We start from the raw sequence: 13,027 nt of genomic DNA on the forward strand, positions 1-13,027 counted from the left end.
TCTACATCAATTGTTGTTTAGTAGTCAGAAAATGTCGGCAACATTACCTTGCTTGACCGTGCCGTAGGTCATGTAGCTAGCTGTCTGTTATGTTTTGTGGACTTCACCAGACAGATGTTGCTTTCCGGTTTTGTGATGGAAACAAATGTGTGGTTGAATTTTATTCTGTGTCTTGTTATTATCTCTGCCTTTAGGCCTATAGATCACGGGTGTCAAGGCATATGAACAAAGGGTAGACTACAGTTATGATCAGTCCCTACACCCAAACAAGGGCACTGCGTTCATCCACCTCTGGCCTGCTGGCCCCCCTACCTCTGCGGAAGCACAGTTCCCGCTCAGCCCAGTCAAAACTGTTCGCTGCTCTGGCACCCCAATGGTGGAACAAGCTCCCTCACGACGCCAGGACAGCGGAGTCAATCACCACCTTCCGTAGACACCTGAAACCCCACCTCTTTAAGGAATACCTGGGATAGGATATAGTAATCCTTCTAACCCCCCCCCAAAAAAAAAAGATATAGATGTACTATTGTAAAGTGGTTGTTCCACTGGATATCATAAGGTGAATGCACCAATTTGTAAGTCGCTCTGGATAAGAGCGTCTGCTAAATGATGTAAATGTAAACAAACAGGTTATAGAGCAAACAACACAAGTATCACCCGTTACAACACATAGGATGTAATATGGCTTGTTTCCTGGATTGGCTTCCTCCAGTGGTTTTTACCCACGCACCTCTACCGTGTTCTTCAAATAAAGTGCGTTCGGAAAGTATTCAGACCCCTTGACTTTTCCCACATTTTTGTTACGTTACAGCCTTATTGTAAAATGAAAAAAAATAAATAGATAGGTCTACTGTAGGTGTGTTAGGTCTAGTGAGGGTAGACTACAGTCATGGATAGATAGGTCTACTGTAGGTGTGTTAGGTCTAGTGAGGGTAGACTACAGTCATGGATAGATAGGTCTACTGTAGGTGTGTTAGGTCTAGTGAGGGTTGACTACAGTCATGGATAGATAGGTCTACTGTAGGTGTGTTAGGTCTAGTGAGGGTAGACTACAGTCATGGATAGATAGGTCTACTGTAGGTGTGTTAGGTCTAGTGAGGGTAGACTACAGTCATGGATAGATAGGTCTACTGTAGGTGTGTTAGGTCTAGTGAGGGTAGACTACAGTCATGGATAGATAGGTCTACTGTAGGTGTGTTAGGTCTAGTGAGGGTTGGGAGGGTAGACTACAGTCATGCTGGTGTTTATTGATGTTTGCTGCACTGCACACAAACATTGTTTGTTGTAAGGCTGGTTTGTTGTAAGGCTGGTTTGTTGTAGGGCTGCATGATATGGGCAAAATATCTAACAATGATTTTTGTAGCAAATATTGTGATTTTACTTACGATTCTAGATCAAAACACTTAGATTTACTGTTGGAATCCTAGAAAAATACAATGATCATTTCAATTTTATGGTTGGAATTAAAGGTCGACCGATTATGATTTTTCAATGCTGATACCGATTAATCGGCCGATTTTTATATATATATATATATATATATATATATATTTGTAATAATGACAATTACAACAATACTGAATGAACAATGAACACTTTTATTTTAACATAATACATAAATAAAATCAATTTAGTCTCAAATAAATAATGAAACATGTTCAATTTGGTTTAAATAATGCAAAAACAAAGTGTTGGAGAAGAAAGTAAAAGTGCAATATGTGCCATGTAAAAAAGCTAACGTTTAAGTTCCTTGCTCAGAACATGAGAACATATGAAAGCTGGTGGTTCCTTTTAACATGAGTCTTCAATATTCCCAGGTAAGAAGTTTTAGGTTGTAGTTATTATAGGAATTATGACGTGTCGACTATTTGTATTTCATATACCTTTGACTATTGGATGTTTTTATAGGCGCTATAGTATTGCCAGCCTAATCTCAGGAGTTGATAGGCTTGAAGTCATAACAGCGCTGTGCCTCAAGCATTGCTAAGAGCTGCTGGCAAACGCGGTAAAGTGCTGTTTGAATGAATGCTTACGAGCCTGCTGCTGCCTACCACCACTCAGTCAGAGTGCTCTATCAAATCATAAACTTAATTTTAATAAACACACAGAAATACGAGCCTTTGGTCATTAATATGGTCAAATCCGGAAACTATCATTTCGAAAACAAAACGTTTATTCTTTCAGTGAAAGACGGAACCGTTCTGTATTTTATCGAACGGATGGCAACCTTTAATGTTATGTCATAATTATGTAAAATTCGGGCAAATTAATTACAGTCTTTGTTAGGAAGAAATGACCACACAGTTCGCAACGAGCCAGGCGGCCCAAACTGCTGCATATACCCTGACTCTGCTTGCACTGAACGCAAGAGAAGTGACACAATTTCCCGAGTTAATATTGCCTGCTAACATGCATTTCTTTTAACTAAATATGCAGGTTTAAAAATATATACTTCTGTGTATTGATTTTAAGGAAGGCATTGATGTTTATGGTTAGGTACATTCGTGCAACGATTGTGCTTTTTTCGCAAATGTGCTTTTGTTAAATCATCACCCGTTTGGCGAAGTTGAAGTAGGCTGTGATTCGATGATAAATTAACAGGCACCGCTTTGATTATATGCAACGCAGGACAAGCTAGTTAACCTAGTTATATCATCAACCATGTGTAGTTAACTAGTGGTTATGTGAAGATTGATTGTTTTTATAAGATAAGTTTAATGCTAGCTAGCAACTTAACTTGGCTCCTTGCTGCCACAAGGTCCTTTTGACACTGCACTCGCGTAACAGGTTGTCACGTCCTGGCCAGTATAAGGGTTAATTGGTATTGTAGTTTGGTCAGGACGTGGCAGAGGGTATTTGTTTTATGTGGTTCAGGGTGGTGTTTTTGTAGTAAGGGCATTTGATTTAGTATTCCGGGGGTTTTGGGCACTGTTTGAGATTCACGTATTTCTATGTTGATCTAGTTAGTTGTATGTCTATGTTTGGTTAATTGGGGTGGACTTCCAATTGAAGGCAGCTGTGTGGTGTTGCCTTTGATTGGAAGTCCTATATTAGTTGGGTGTGTTTGTCTGTTTAATTGTGGGAGATTGTTCTGAGTTTAGCCTTGTGCCTTGGCAGACTGTTTTGTTGTTCGTGAGTTCGTTTCGTTTTGTTGTTTTGGTGTTCATTTAGTTTGTGAATAAATACACACGATGAGCATCCACATACCTGCTGCGTTTTGGTCCTCCTTAACCGATGACGACTGTGACACAGGTGGTGAGCCTGCCACGCCGTTTCCTCGTGGATTGCAATGTAATCGGCCATAATCGGCGTCAAAAAAGGCCGATTACCGATTGTAATGAAAACTTGAAATCGGCCCTAATTAATCGGCCATTCGGTCGACCTCTAGTTGGAATAAAGTAGGAATGCAGTTTTGTTGGCATGACAACGGATGGAAAAGTAAAGAACAGAGTTGAGAGTAGGAACCAAAGTGTTGGTCAGTGTTTCCCATGGGACCCTAATAAGATTTAAATTGATAGATACATTAAGACAAAGATTTTAAAATATTTATCTCCTTTTCCTCTCTGATTTAAGAAAAATCTGTTGCACAAACAATGCTGATATACTCCACTGCTGGTACAAGCCTGTTTTAGAGCAAAAGTTTGCTTGCAAGATTTGCCCAATCTCAGTGGATATAGCTAGCTAGCGATTAGCATTAAAGCCTAACAACACTATTTTTAGGCACATTTACAGCTTGCTAAAACAGAGAGCAAGTTACACAAACAAATATTTTAATATAGAAAACGTGGATTTATATGAAGAAGCAAAGTAGAAAGCTGCATCGTTCTTGTTTGGAAAAACTCTGTTGTTTGGTCAATACAGGCAGAGTGAATCTGGAGCACGAGGAACTTCCTGCTTGAGTGCCAGAGGGCAGGGCCTGGTGTGAGTGGGAAGAGGAGAGAAGGAGAGAGACAGATGGCTTAGTGGCGTTTCAAAATATTGCAGCCTCTTGCGATATGGATATTGCGCATGTTCATGTCACATATCCTTATCGCAAATAGGATGAATCATGCAGCCCTAGTTTGTTGTTTTGAAAGCTGCCTACGCACAGAAGCATATCCACACAGCAGCGTATCCACACAGCAGCGTATCCACACAGCAGCATAGCCACATAGCAGCATAGCCACACAGCAGCATATCCACACAGCGTATCCACATAGCAGCATAGCCACAGAGCAGCATAGCCACACAGCAGCATAGCCACACAGCAGCATAGCCACACAGCAGCATAGCCACACAGCAGCATATCCACACAGCGTATCCACATAGCAGCATAGCCACACAGCAGCATATCCACACAGCGTATCCACATAGCAGCATAGCCACACAGCAGCATAGCCACACAGCAGCATATCCACACAGCAGCATAGCCACACAGCAGCATAGCCACACAGCAGCATATCAACACAGCAGCATAGCAGCATAGCCACACAGCAGCATAGCCACACAGCAGCATAGCCACACAGCAGCATATCCACACAGCAGCATAGCCACATAACAGCATAGCCACACAGCAGCGTATCCACACAGCAGCGTATCCACACAGCAGCATAGCCACACTGCAGCATAGCCACACAGCAGCATATCCACACAGCGTATCCACATAGCAGCATAGCCACACAGCAGCATAGCCACACAGCAGCATAGCCACACAGCAGCATAGCCACACAGCAGCATAGCCACATAGCAGCATAGCCACACAGCAGCATATCCACACAGCGTATCCACACAGCAGCATAGCCACATAGCAGCATAGCCACATAGCAGCATAGCCACACAGCAGCATATCCACACAGCAGCATAGCCACACAGCAGCATAGCCACACAGCAGTGTGTAACAGTCACGCTCATTATCGTGTTTGCGCATACACATGTACACACAGCTCTGCTTATATTGAGCAATCTGTGGAGAAGGGCCTTGGTCAGTGACCAAGAACTCGATAGTCACAATGACAGAGCTCTAGAGTTACACTGTGGAGATGAGAGAACCTTCCAGAAGGACAACCATCTCTGCAGCACTCCACCAACCAAGCCTTTATCTGCAGAGAAGAATGGGAGCAACGTCATACCGAAGGAGACCGAGTGTCACGTTCACTGTCCTCAAATTCCCTGTCATAAATCAGCCAAGGCGCAGCGTGCCGGTAATTCTACATCCTTTATTAGAAGATAACGGAACAAAACAATAAACAGGATAAACAGAAATAAACGTGACGTAACTGTGGCGGACACAAAACACTCACAAAAATAATAATTACCCACAAACACAGGTGGGGGAAAAGGCTGCCTAAGTATGATTCCCAATCAGAGACAACGATAGACAGCTGCCTCTGATTGGAAACCATACTCGGCCAAAACAAAGAAATATATCACACCCTGACCTAACCAAAATAGAGGAAATAAAACGTCTCTCTCAGGTCAGGGCGTGACATCGAGGCTGTAATCACTGCTAAAGTTGCTTCAACAAAGTACTGAGTAAAGGGTCTGAATACTTCTGTAAATGTGTGTATAGATTGATGAGGGTAAAATATTATTTTTTTTTAGAATAAGGCTGGAACCCCTAACAAAATGTGGAAAAAGTCTGAATAGTTTCCGAAGGCACTGTATATAACGGATTAGACTATAGACAGACACAGTGGGTTTATTCATGATTCCTGCGGCCCATATTACTGGACGTCACCAGGCTCACACACACACAAACTAGAGAGGCAAGACAGCCACAGGAAAAAGAGGAGAGAGAGAGAGGGAGCAGAGGAGGGAAGGAGAGGAAGGAGAGGGAAGACAGCCACAGGAAAAAGAGGAGAGAGAGAGGGAGCAGAGGAGGGAAGGAGAAGAAGGAGAGGGAAGAGTAAAGGAACAGGGAGAGAGGAATCCAGATGTGCAGGATGTCAGCGAGAGAGAGAGAGAGAGAGAGAGAGAGAGAGAGATGGGACTGAGGTATGGAGAGATGGAGAGGGAGATGGGACTGAGGTATGGAGAGAGAGAGAGATGGGACTGAGGTATGGAGAGAGAGAGAAAGAGTGAAGGAGAGAGAGAGCGAAGGAGAGAGAGAGTTGGGACTGAGGTATGGAGAGAGAGAGAGAGCGAAGGAGAGAGAGAGAGAGAGAGAGAGAGATGGGACTGAGGTATGGAGAGAGAGAGAGACTTAACAAACCACTAAATAGCTAAACCCACTACTCCTCTCCTTCTCTCTCAAGCTGTTTATGCTCTTTTATTTTCTGACTTCTCGCTCCTCTCCTCTCTTTTTTCCTCATGACTCATTGTAGACAGAAACACATTTCAAAAAAATGTTGTTCTTGGGACCAAGTCAGTCACACAAATCAACAGCAGTAGAGGAAATGCTTACTGCCCTTTTGTAAGAGCGAAGCATGTGTCTTTGAGTTGGTAGAAGCTTGACTAATTCGTTAATCCACCATTCAGTTTAGTGGACTATTAGTGGAGTGTCCTTTAAAGGTCTCTCGTTGCCCATCATTTCATTAGGAACGTCTCTTGTCGCCCATCATTTCATTAGGGAACGTCTCTCGTTGCCCATCATTTCATTAGGAACGTCTCTCGTCGCCCATCATTTCATTAGGAACGTCTCTCGTTGCCCATCATTTCATTAGGAACGTCTCTCGTTGCCCATCATTTCATTAGGAACGTCTCTCGTTGCCCATCATTTCATTAGGAACGTCTCTCGTTGCCCATCATTTCATTAGGAACGTCTCTCGTTGCCCATCATTTCATTAGGAACGTCTCTCGTTGCCCATCATTTCATTAGGAACGTCTCTCGTTGCCCATCATTTCATTAGGAACGTCTCTCGTTGCCTATTATTTCATTAGGGAACGTCTCTCGTTGCCCATCATTTCATTAGGAACGTTTCTCGTCGCCCATCATGTCAATGTCTTGTAGCCTTGTATTTATGAAGCCAACATGTTGATACCAAGTACAGTCTTTATTGGACTGGATAATGACCATAATACAGTCTTTATTGGACTGGATAATGACCATAATACAGTCTTTATTGGACTGGATACTGACCATAATAAAGTCTTTATTGGACTGGATAATGACCATAATAAAGTCTTTATTGGACTGGATAATGACCATAATACAGTCTTTATTGGACTGGATAATGATTATAATACAGTTTATTGGACTGGATAATGATCATAACAAAGTCTTTATTGGACTGGATAATGACCATAATACAGTCTTTGTTGGGCTGATAATGACCATAATACAGTCTTTATTGGACTGGATAATGATTATAGTACAGTCTTTATTGGACTGGATAATGACCACAATACCGTCTTTATTGGACTGGATAATGACCATAATAAAGTCTTTATTGGACTGGATAATTACCATAATAAAGTCTTTATTGGACTGGATAATGACTGTAATAAAGTCTTTATTGGACTGGATAATGACCATAATACAGTCTTTATTGGACTGGATAATGATTATAATAGCTGTGTTGTTTCCCTCCAGACATCCAGGGGAAGAGTGATGTCATCCAAAGCTCTTCATCCTCATCGTTGTTAACGGTAACGACAGCGGAGGCCGAAACCCCGACCCCGACAACGGAGGACAGCACCACCCCCCCACGCACCCAGATAACAGTGGCCAAGAAACAGCAGTGGGCCAAACTGGCCTCCACACCCAGAGAGCCGACACCCAGCACAGAGGGCTCTCACAGCCTGCTCTACAGGGCTTGTGACTCGGATAGCAGCTCAGGAAAGGCCCAGGTCTCAACCTCCAAACAGGCCTGGAGCCAGAAGACGTTAGTGGAGGCCGGGCTGGACAAGAGGAGGTGTGACGATTTAGACTGGGAGCATCAGGGACAATGTAGCACCTCCTTCTATGAATCTCCTCCCCTTGTCCACACCGTAGTCCCAGAGCTCACCAACCCTATAGGAGGTTACGCTGAGATCTGTGTCTCCTCCTGTATGGTGAAGTCCTCGGGGTCAGGGGCCTATCTCCAGACCCTGGACAGGAGCAGCCGAGCCTGGGTACTGTCCACAGGAAAGAGCCAGGCTGCAGACGAGTCCTACTCGCGTCTAGGCCTCCCCCCCAACTGCTTCACTGAGCCGAGGCAACGCACAGAAGGAGAGAACGACATCTGGTACAATCCTATACCAGAGGAGGAGGACGTGTTGGGTGGCATCGGCGGTTTAGGACGTTTAAGAGGAGGAGGAGGAGGTGGAGGAGGAGGAGGAGGTGGAGGAGGAGGAGGAGGTGGAGGAGGAGGAGGAGGAGGTGGGAGAGGAGGGGGTGTTAGGTTAGACAGTGAGAACCCATGGAGGAGGAGGGAGACAGAGGGGCTGTCTGAGACCTTGAGGGATCCCCAGATGAGGAGCCAGCGGCGGGCAGGGATGGTGGTGAGCCCTGGCACCGGTGGAGGTGGAGGGGCCTCCCGTTTAGAGCGTCATGCCACCCAGAACCAGTGGCCGTCAGGTGGCTCCAGCCCGGACAGCGCCCATCAGACCAAAGCCATCACATTAGACGGCTCAGCCTGCAGTAGGAGAGACCGAGACGGAGACAGCCCAGGTAAGTACATACTGTAGAACGAGCTACTGTAGCCTCATGATTCATATGATACAGGTAGTCACCTACAGATAACTACTGTAGCCACATGATTCATATGATACAGGTAGTCACCTACAGATAACTACTGTAGCCACATGATTCATATGATACAGGTAGTCACCTACAGATAACTACTGTAGCCACATGATTCATATGATACAGGTAGTCACCTACAGATAACTACTGTAGCCACATGATTCATATGATACAGGTAGTCACCTACAGATAACTACTGTAGCCACATGATTCATATGATACAGGTAGTCACCTACAGATAACTACTGTAGCCACATGATTCATATGATACAGGTAGTCACCTACAGATAACTACTGTAGCCACATGATTCATATGATACAGGTAGTCACCTACAGATAACTACTGTAGCCACATGATTCATATGATACAGGTAGTCACCTACAGATAACTACTGTAGCCACATGATTCATATGACACAGGTAGTCACCTACAGATAACTACTGTAGCTATATGACATCTCTCTCTTCTCTCCATCTCTCTCTTCTCTCCATCCCTCTCTTCTCTCCATCCCTCTCTTCTCTCCATGTCTCTCTTCTCTCCATCCCTCTCTTCCTCTCATCTCTCTCTTCTCTCCATGTCTCTCTTCTCTCCATCCCTCTCTTCTCTCCACCCCTCTCTTCCTCTCCACCCCTCTCTTCCTCTCCATCCCTCTCTTCCTCTCCATCCCTCTCTTCCTCTCCATCCCTCTCTTCCTCTCCATCCCTCTCCTCTCTCCATGTCTCTCTTCCTCTCCATCCCTCTCTTCCTCTCCATCCCCCTCTTCTCTCCATGTCTCTCTTCCTCTCCATCTCTCTCTTCTCTCCATCCCTCTCTTCTCTCCATCCCTCTCTTCTCTCCATCCCTCTCTTCTCTCCATCCCTCTCCTCTCTCCATCCCTCTCTTCCTCTCCATCCCTCTCTTCTCTCCATGTCTCTCCTCTCTCCATCTCTCTCTTCCTCTCCATCCCACTCCTCTCTCCATATCTCTCCTCTCTCCATTCCCCTCCTCTCTTAGATGTAATTCAACAGATCCAGAGTGAGGAACTGCAGTCTTTCGGGGTTGCAGGTGGAGAAGGGGGTGTGTCCAGCACCGGAGGGGGTGTGTCAGTTCCCTCAGACAGCCCCGGGGCCCAGAAGAAAGGAGGCGTGGCCAGCAGCATGATGGACAGGATCAAATCCCCAGGAATGGTCCGGAAATCCCTATCCATGAAGATGAAGAAACTCCCTGAACTTCGCCGTAAACTCAGCCTGCGCTCCTCACGCTCCCATCGCCACGGGAAGGAGGGGACGGGCCGAGGAGGAGAGGGGACATCACCCCCAAACGTCCGTAAGGAGCAGTCCAACGAGGTGATCAGCAGGTACCACCTGGACACTTCGGCCCCGGCGAGACCGCAACGCCGCTCCTCCAGGGGACGTTCCTCTGCGGCCGGTAAAGGGGGCTACTTAAGCGACGGAGACTCGCCTGAGCTGCTGCCCAAACAGGGCCAGGGTGGACCAGGGGGACCCTCCTCGGACCACAATACCCCTCTTCCACCCCCCCGCTCCACCCACCACTCCAGCCAGGAGGGAGTGACCATGACGTCTGACCTGAGCTCGTTCAGAGTCTACAGCTCGTCCGACCAGCCACGGTGCGCCCAGCGCGTCTCCGGCCTGCTCACGGTGCATCTCGTTGGGGTGGAGAAACTTCTGAGGTCCCCTAAACAGGACGCCAGTAAGGAGGTGTTCTGTGCCATCCAGGTGATTTTTAATAAAGTATCTCTGTCCGTCCGTCCGTCTACAATGTATTTAGAATCATTGAGAATAACACAAAACAGCGTAACTTTATTTTCCGTGGTGTTCATCAGGTGGATGGTGTAACCAGGGCCCGTACTGGCCTGCTAACCTCCAGGGGGGGCTCTCTGCCCCTCAACCACACCTTTAACCTGGAGCTGGAGAGGGCCAGGCTGCTGAAACTGGTGGTGCTCACCCCTTACCCTGGGTCTGAGACCTCCACCACCGTGAAGGGCAGTGACTCCACAGCAGCGGCCAGGAACAGGGTCTGCTGTCTGGGGTCTGTGTCCATACCCCCTCTGTTCAAAGGTAGGAGCACCAGAGAGTTGAAAAGTCATATGAACGTAGTAGGTGAAGTTTATTGTCGGTCTGTTGTTATTGTACCATCCACTTCACTGTTGCTTGGCAATGTGAGGGTGCAGCAGAAGGATTTTCCATACCAGTTGGATTTTATTTTGTCTGAAGGCATCTTAGCTATCCTACTTCCTGATCTTCTTTTGGAATCACTCTGTCAATCAACTGTATTTGTCCTTCTCTTGTTCATTCCCCCCCCTTCTGTCCCTCTCCTTCCCCTTCTGCTATCTCTTCTGTCCCTCTCCTTCCCATTCTGCTTTCTCTTCTGTCCCTCTCCTTCCCCTTCTGCTATCTCTTCTGTCCCTGTCCTTCCCATTCTACTATCTTTTCTGTCCCTCTCCTGCCCCTTCTGCTATCTCTTCTGTCCCTCTCCTTCCCCTTCTGCTATCTCTTCTGTCCCTCTCCTCCCCTTCTGCTATCTCTTCTGTCCTTCTCCTTCCCCTTCTGCTATCTATTCTGTCCCTCCTTCCCATTCTGCTATCTCTTTTGTCCCTCCTCCCATTCTGCTTTCTCTTCTGTCCCTCTCCTTCCCCTTCTGCTATCTCTTCTGTACCTCTCCTTCCCATTGTACTATCTCTTCTGTCCCACTCCTTCCCCTTCTGCTCTCTGTTCTGTCCCTCTCCTTACCTTTCTGCTATCTCTTCTGTCCCTCTCCTTCCCCTTCTGCTATCTCTTCTGTCCCTCTCCTTCCCCTTCTGCTTTCTCTTCTGTCCCTCTCCTTCCCTTTCTGCTATCTCTTCTGTCCCTCTCCTTCCCCTTCTGCTTTCTCTTCTGTCCCTCTCCTTCCCCTTCTGCTATCTCTTCTGTCCCTCTCCTTCCCTTTCTGCTATCTCTTCTGTCCCTCTCCTTCCCCTTCTGCTATCTCTTCTGTTTCTCATCTTTCCATTGTGCTATCTCTTCTGTCACTCTCCTTCCCCTTCTGCTATCTCATCTGTCCCTCTCCTTCCCCTTCTGCTATTTCTTCTGTCCCTCTCCTTCCTCTTCTGCTATCTCTTCTGTCCCTCTCCTTCCCTTTCTGCTATCTCTTCTTTCCCTCTCCTTCCCTTTCTGCTATCTCTTCTGTCCCTCTCCTTCCCCCTCTGCTATCTCTTCTTTCCCTCTCCTTCCCCTCTGCTATCTCTTCTGTCCCTCTCCTTCCCCCTCTGCTATCTCTTCTTTCCCTCTCCTTCCCCTCTGCTATCTCTTCTGTCCCTCTCCTTCCCCTTCTGCTATCTCTTCTGTTTCTCATCTTTCCATTATGCTATCTCTTCTGTCCTTCTCCTTCCCATTATGCTATCTCTTCTGTCCCTCTCCTTCCCCTTCTGCTATCTCTTCTGTTTCTCATCTTTCCATTCGGCTATCTCTTCTGTCCCCTCCTTCCCCTTCTGCTATCGCTTCTGTCCCTCTCCTTCCCCTTCTGCTATCTCTTCTGTTTCTCATCTTTCCATTATGCTATCTCTTCTGTCCCTCTCCTTCCCCTTCTGCTATCTCTTCTGTCCCTCTCCTTCCCCTTCTGCTATCTCTTCTGTCCCTCTCCTTCCCATTCTGCTATCTCTTCTGTCCCTCTCCTTCCCTTTCTGCCATCTCTTCTGTTCCTCATCTTTCCATTGTGCTATCCCTTCTGTCCCTCTCCTTCCCCTTCTGCTGTCTCTACTGTCCCCCTCCTTCCCCTTCTGTCCCTCTCCTTCTCCTTCTTCTATCTCTTCTGTCCCTCTCCTTCCCCTTCTGCTATCTCTTCTGTCCCTCTCCTTCCCCTTCTGTCCCTTTCCTTCCCCTTCTGCTATCTCTTCTGTCCCTCTCCTTCCCCTTCTGTCCCTTTCCTTCCCCTTCTGCTATCTCTTCTGTCCCTCTCCTTCCCCTTCTGCTATCTCTTCTGTCCCTCTCCTTTCCTCTTCTGCTATCTCTTCTGTCCCTCTCATACCCATTCTGCTATCTCTTCTGTCCCTCTCCTTCCCCAGCCTCTCGGTCTCAGCAGATATGCGTTAGGTTAGAGCCCAGGGGTCTACTGTACGTGAAGCTAACCCTGCTGGAGCAGTGGGAGCCCCTCGACCCTCGACCCTGCCACCTCAACCCCCCCATGGTGTTTGGAGTGGAGCTGCGCCACCTGGTGGACAAGGAGAACACTGCTGCCCCCGTTCCTCTGCTCATACAGAAGAGTGTGGCTGAGATCCAGAAGAGAGGACTGAGGGTTAGTTAGTTTACAGCACAATGTTTCATACACAGGACAACAACCCCACCTCATTTACACTGTTTAATTCACAGGACAATAACCCCACCTCATTTACACTGTTTCATTCACAG

At 46.7% G+C, this 13,027-nt stretch overlaps 1 protein-coding gene across 1 annotated transcript in view; it reads left to right on the plus strand.

Moving 5' to 3' along the window:
* LOC106577370 (rho GTPase-activating protein SYDE1) overlaps positions 1–13,027 on the plus strand; it is a 140,045-nt gene that overhangs the window by 23,908 nt on the left and 103,110 nt on the right. Inside the window, exons 2-6 of the mRNA XM_045700568.1 lie at positions 7,511–8,226; positions 8,269–8,569; positions 9,639–10,360; positions 10,468–10,702; positions 12,685–12,914. Coding sequence (XP_045556524.1) covers positions 7,511–8,226; positions 8,269–8,569; positions 9,639–10,360; positions 10,468–10,702; positions 12,685–12,914 — 2,204 coding nt within the window. The remainder of the gene's footprint in view (positions 1–7,510; positions 8,227–8,268; positions 8,570–9,638; positions 10,361–10,467; positions 10,703–12,684; positions 12,915–13,027) is intronic.

The sequence above is a fragment of the Salmo salar genome, chromosome ssa18 (assembly GCF_905237065.1).
Source record: "Salmo salar chromosome ssa18, Ssal_v3.1, whole genome shotgun sequence".
Taxonomy (NCBI): domain Eukaryota; kingdom Metazoa; phylum Chordata; class Actinopteri; order Salmoniformes; family Salmonidae; genus Salmo; species Salmo salar.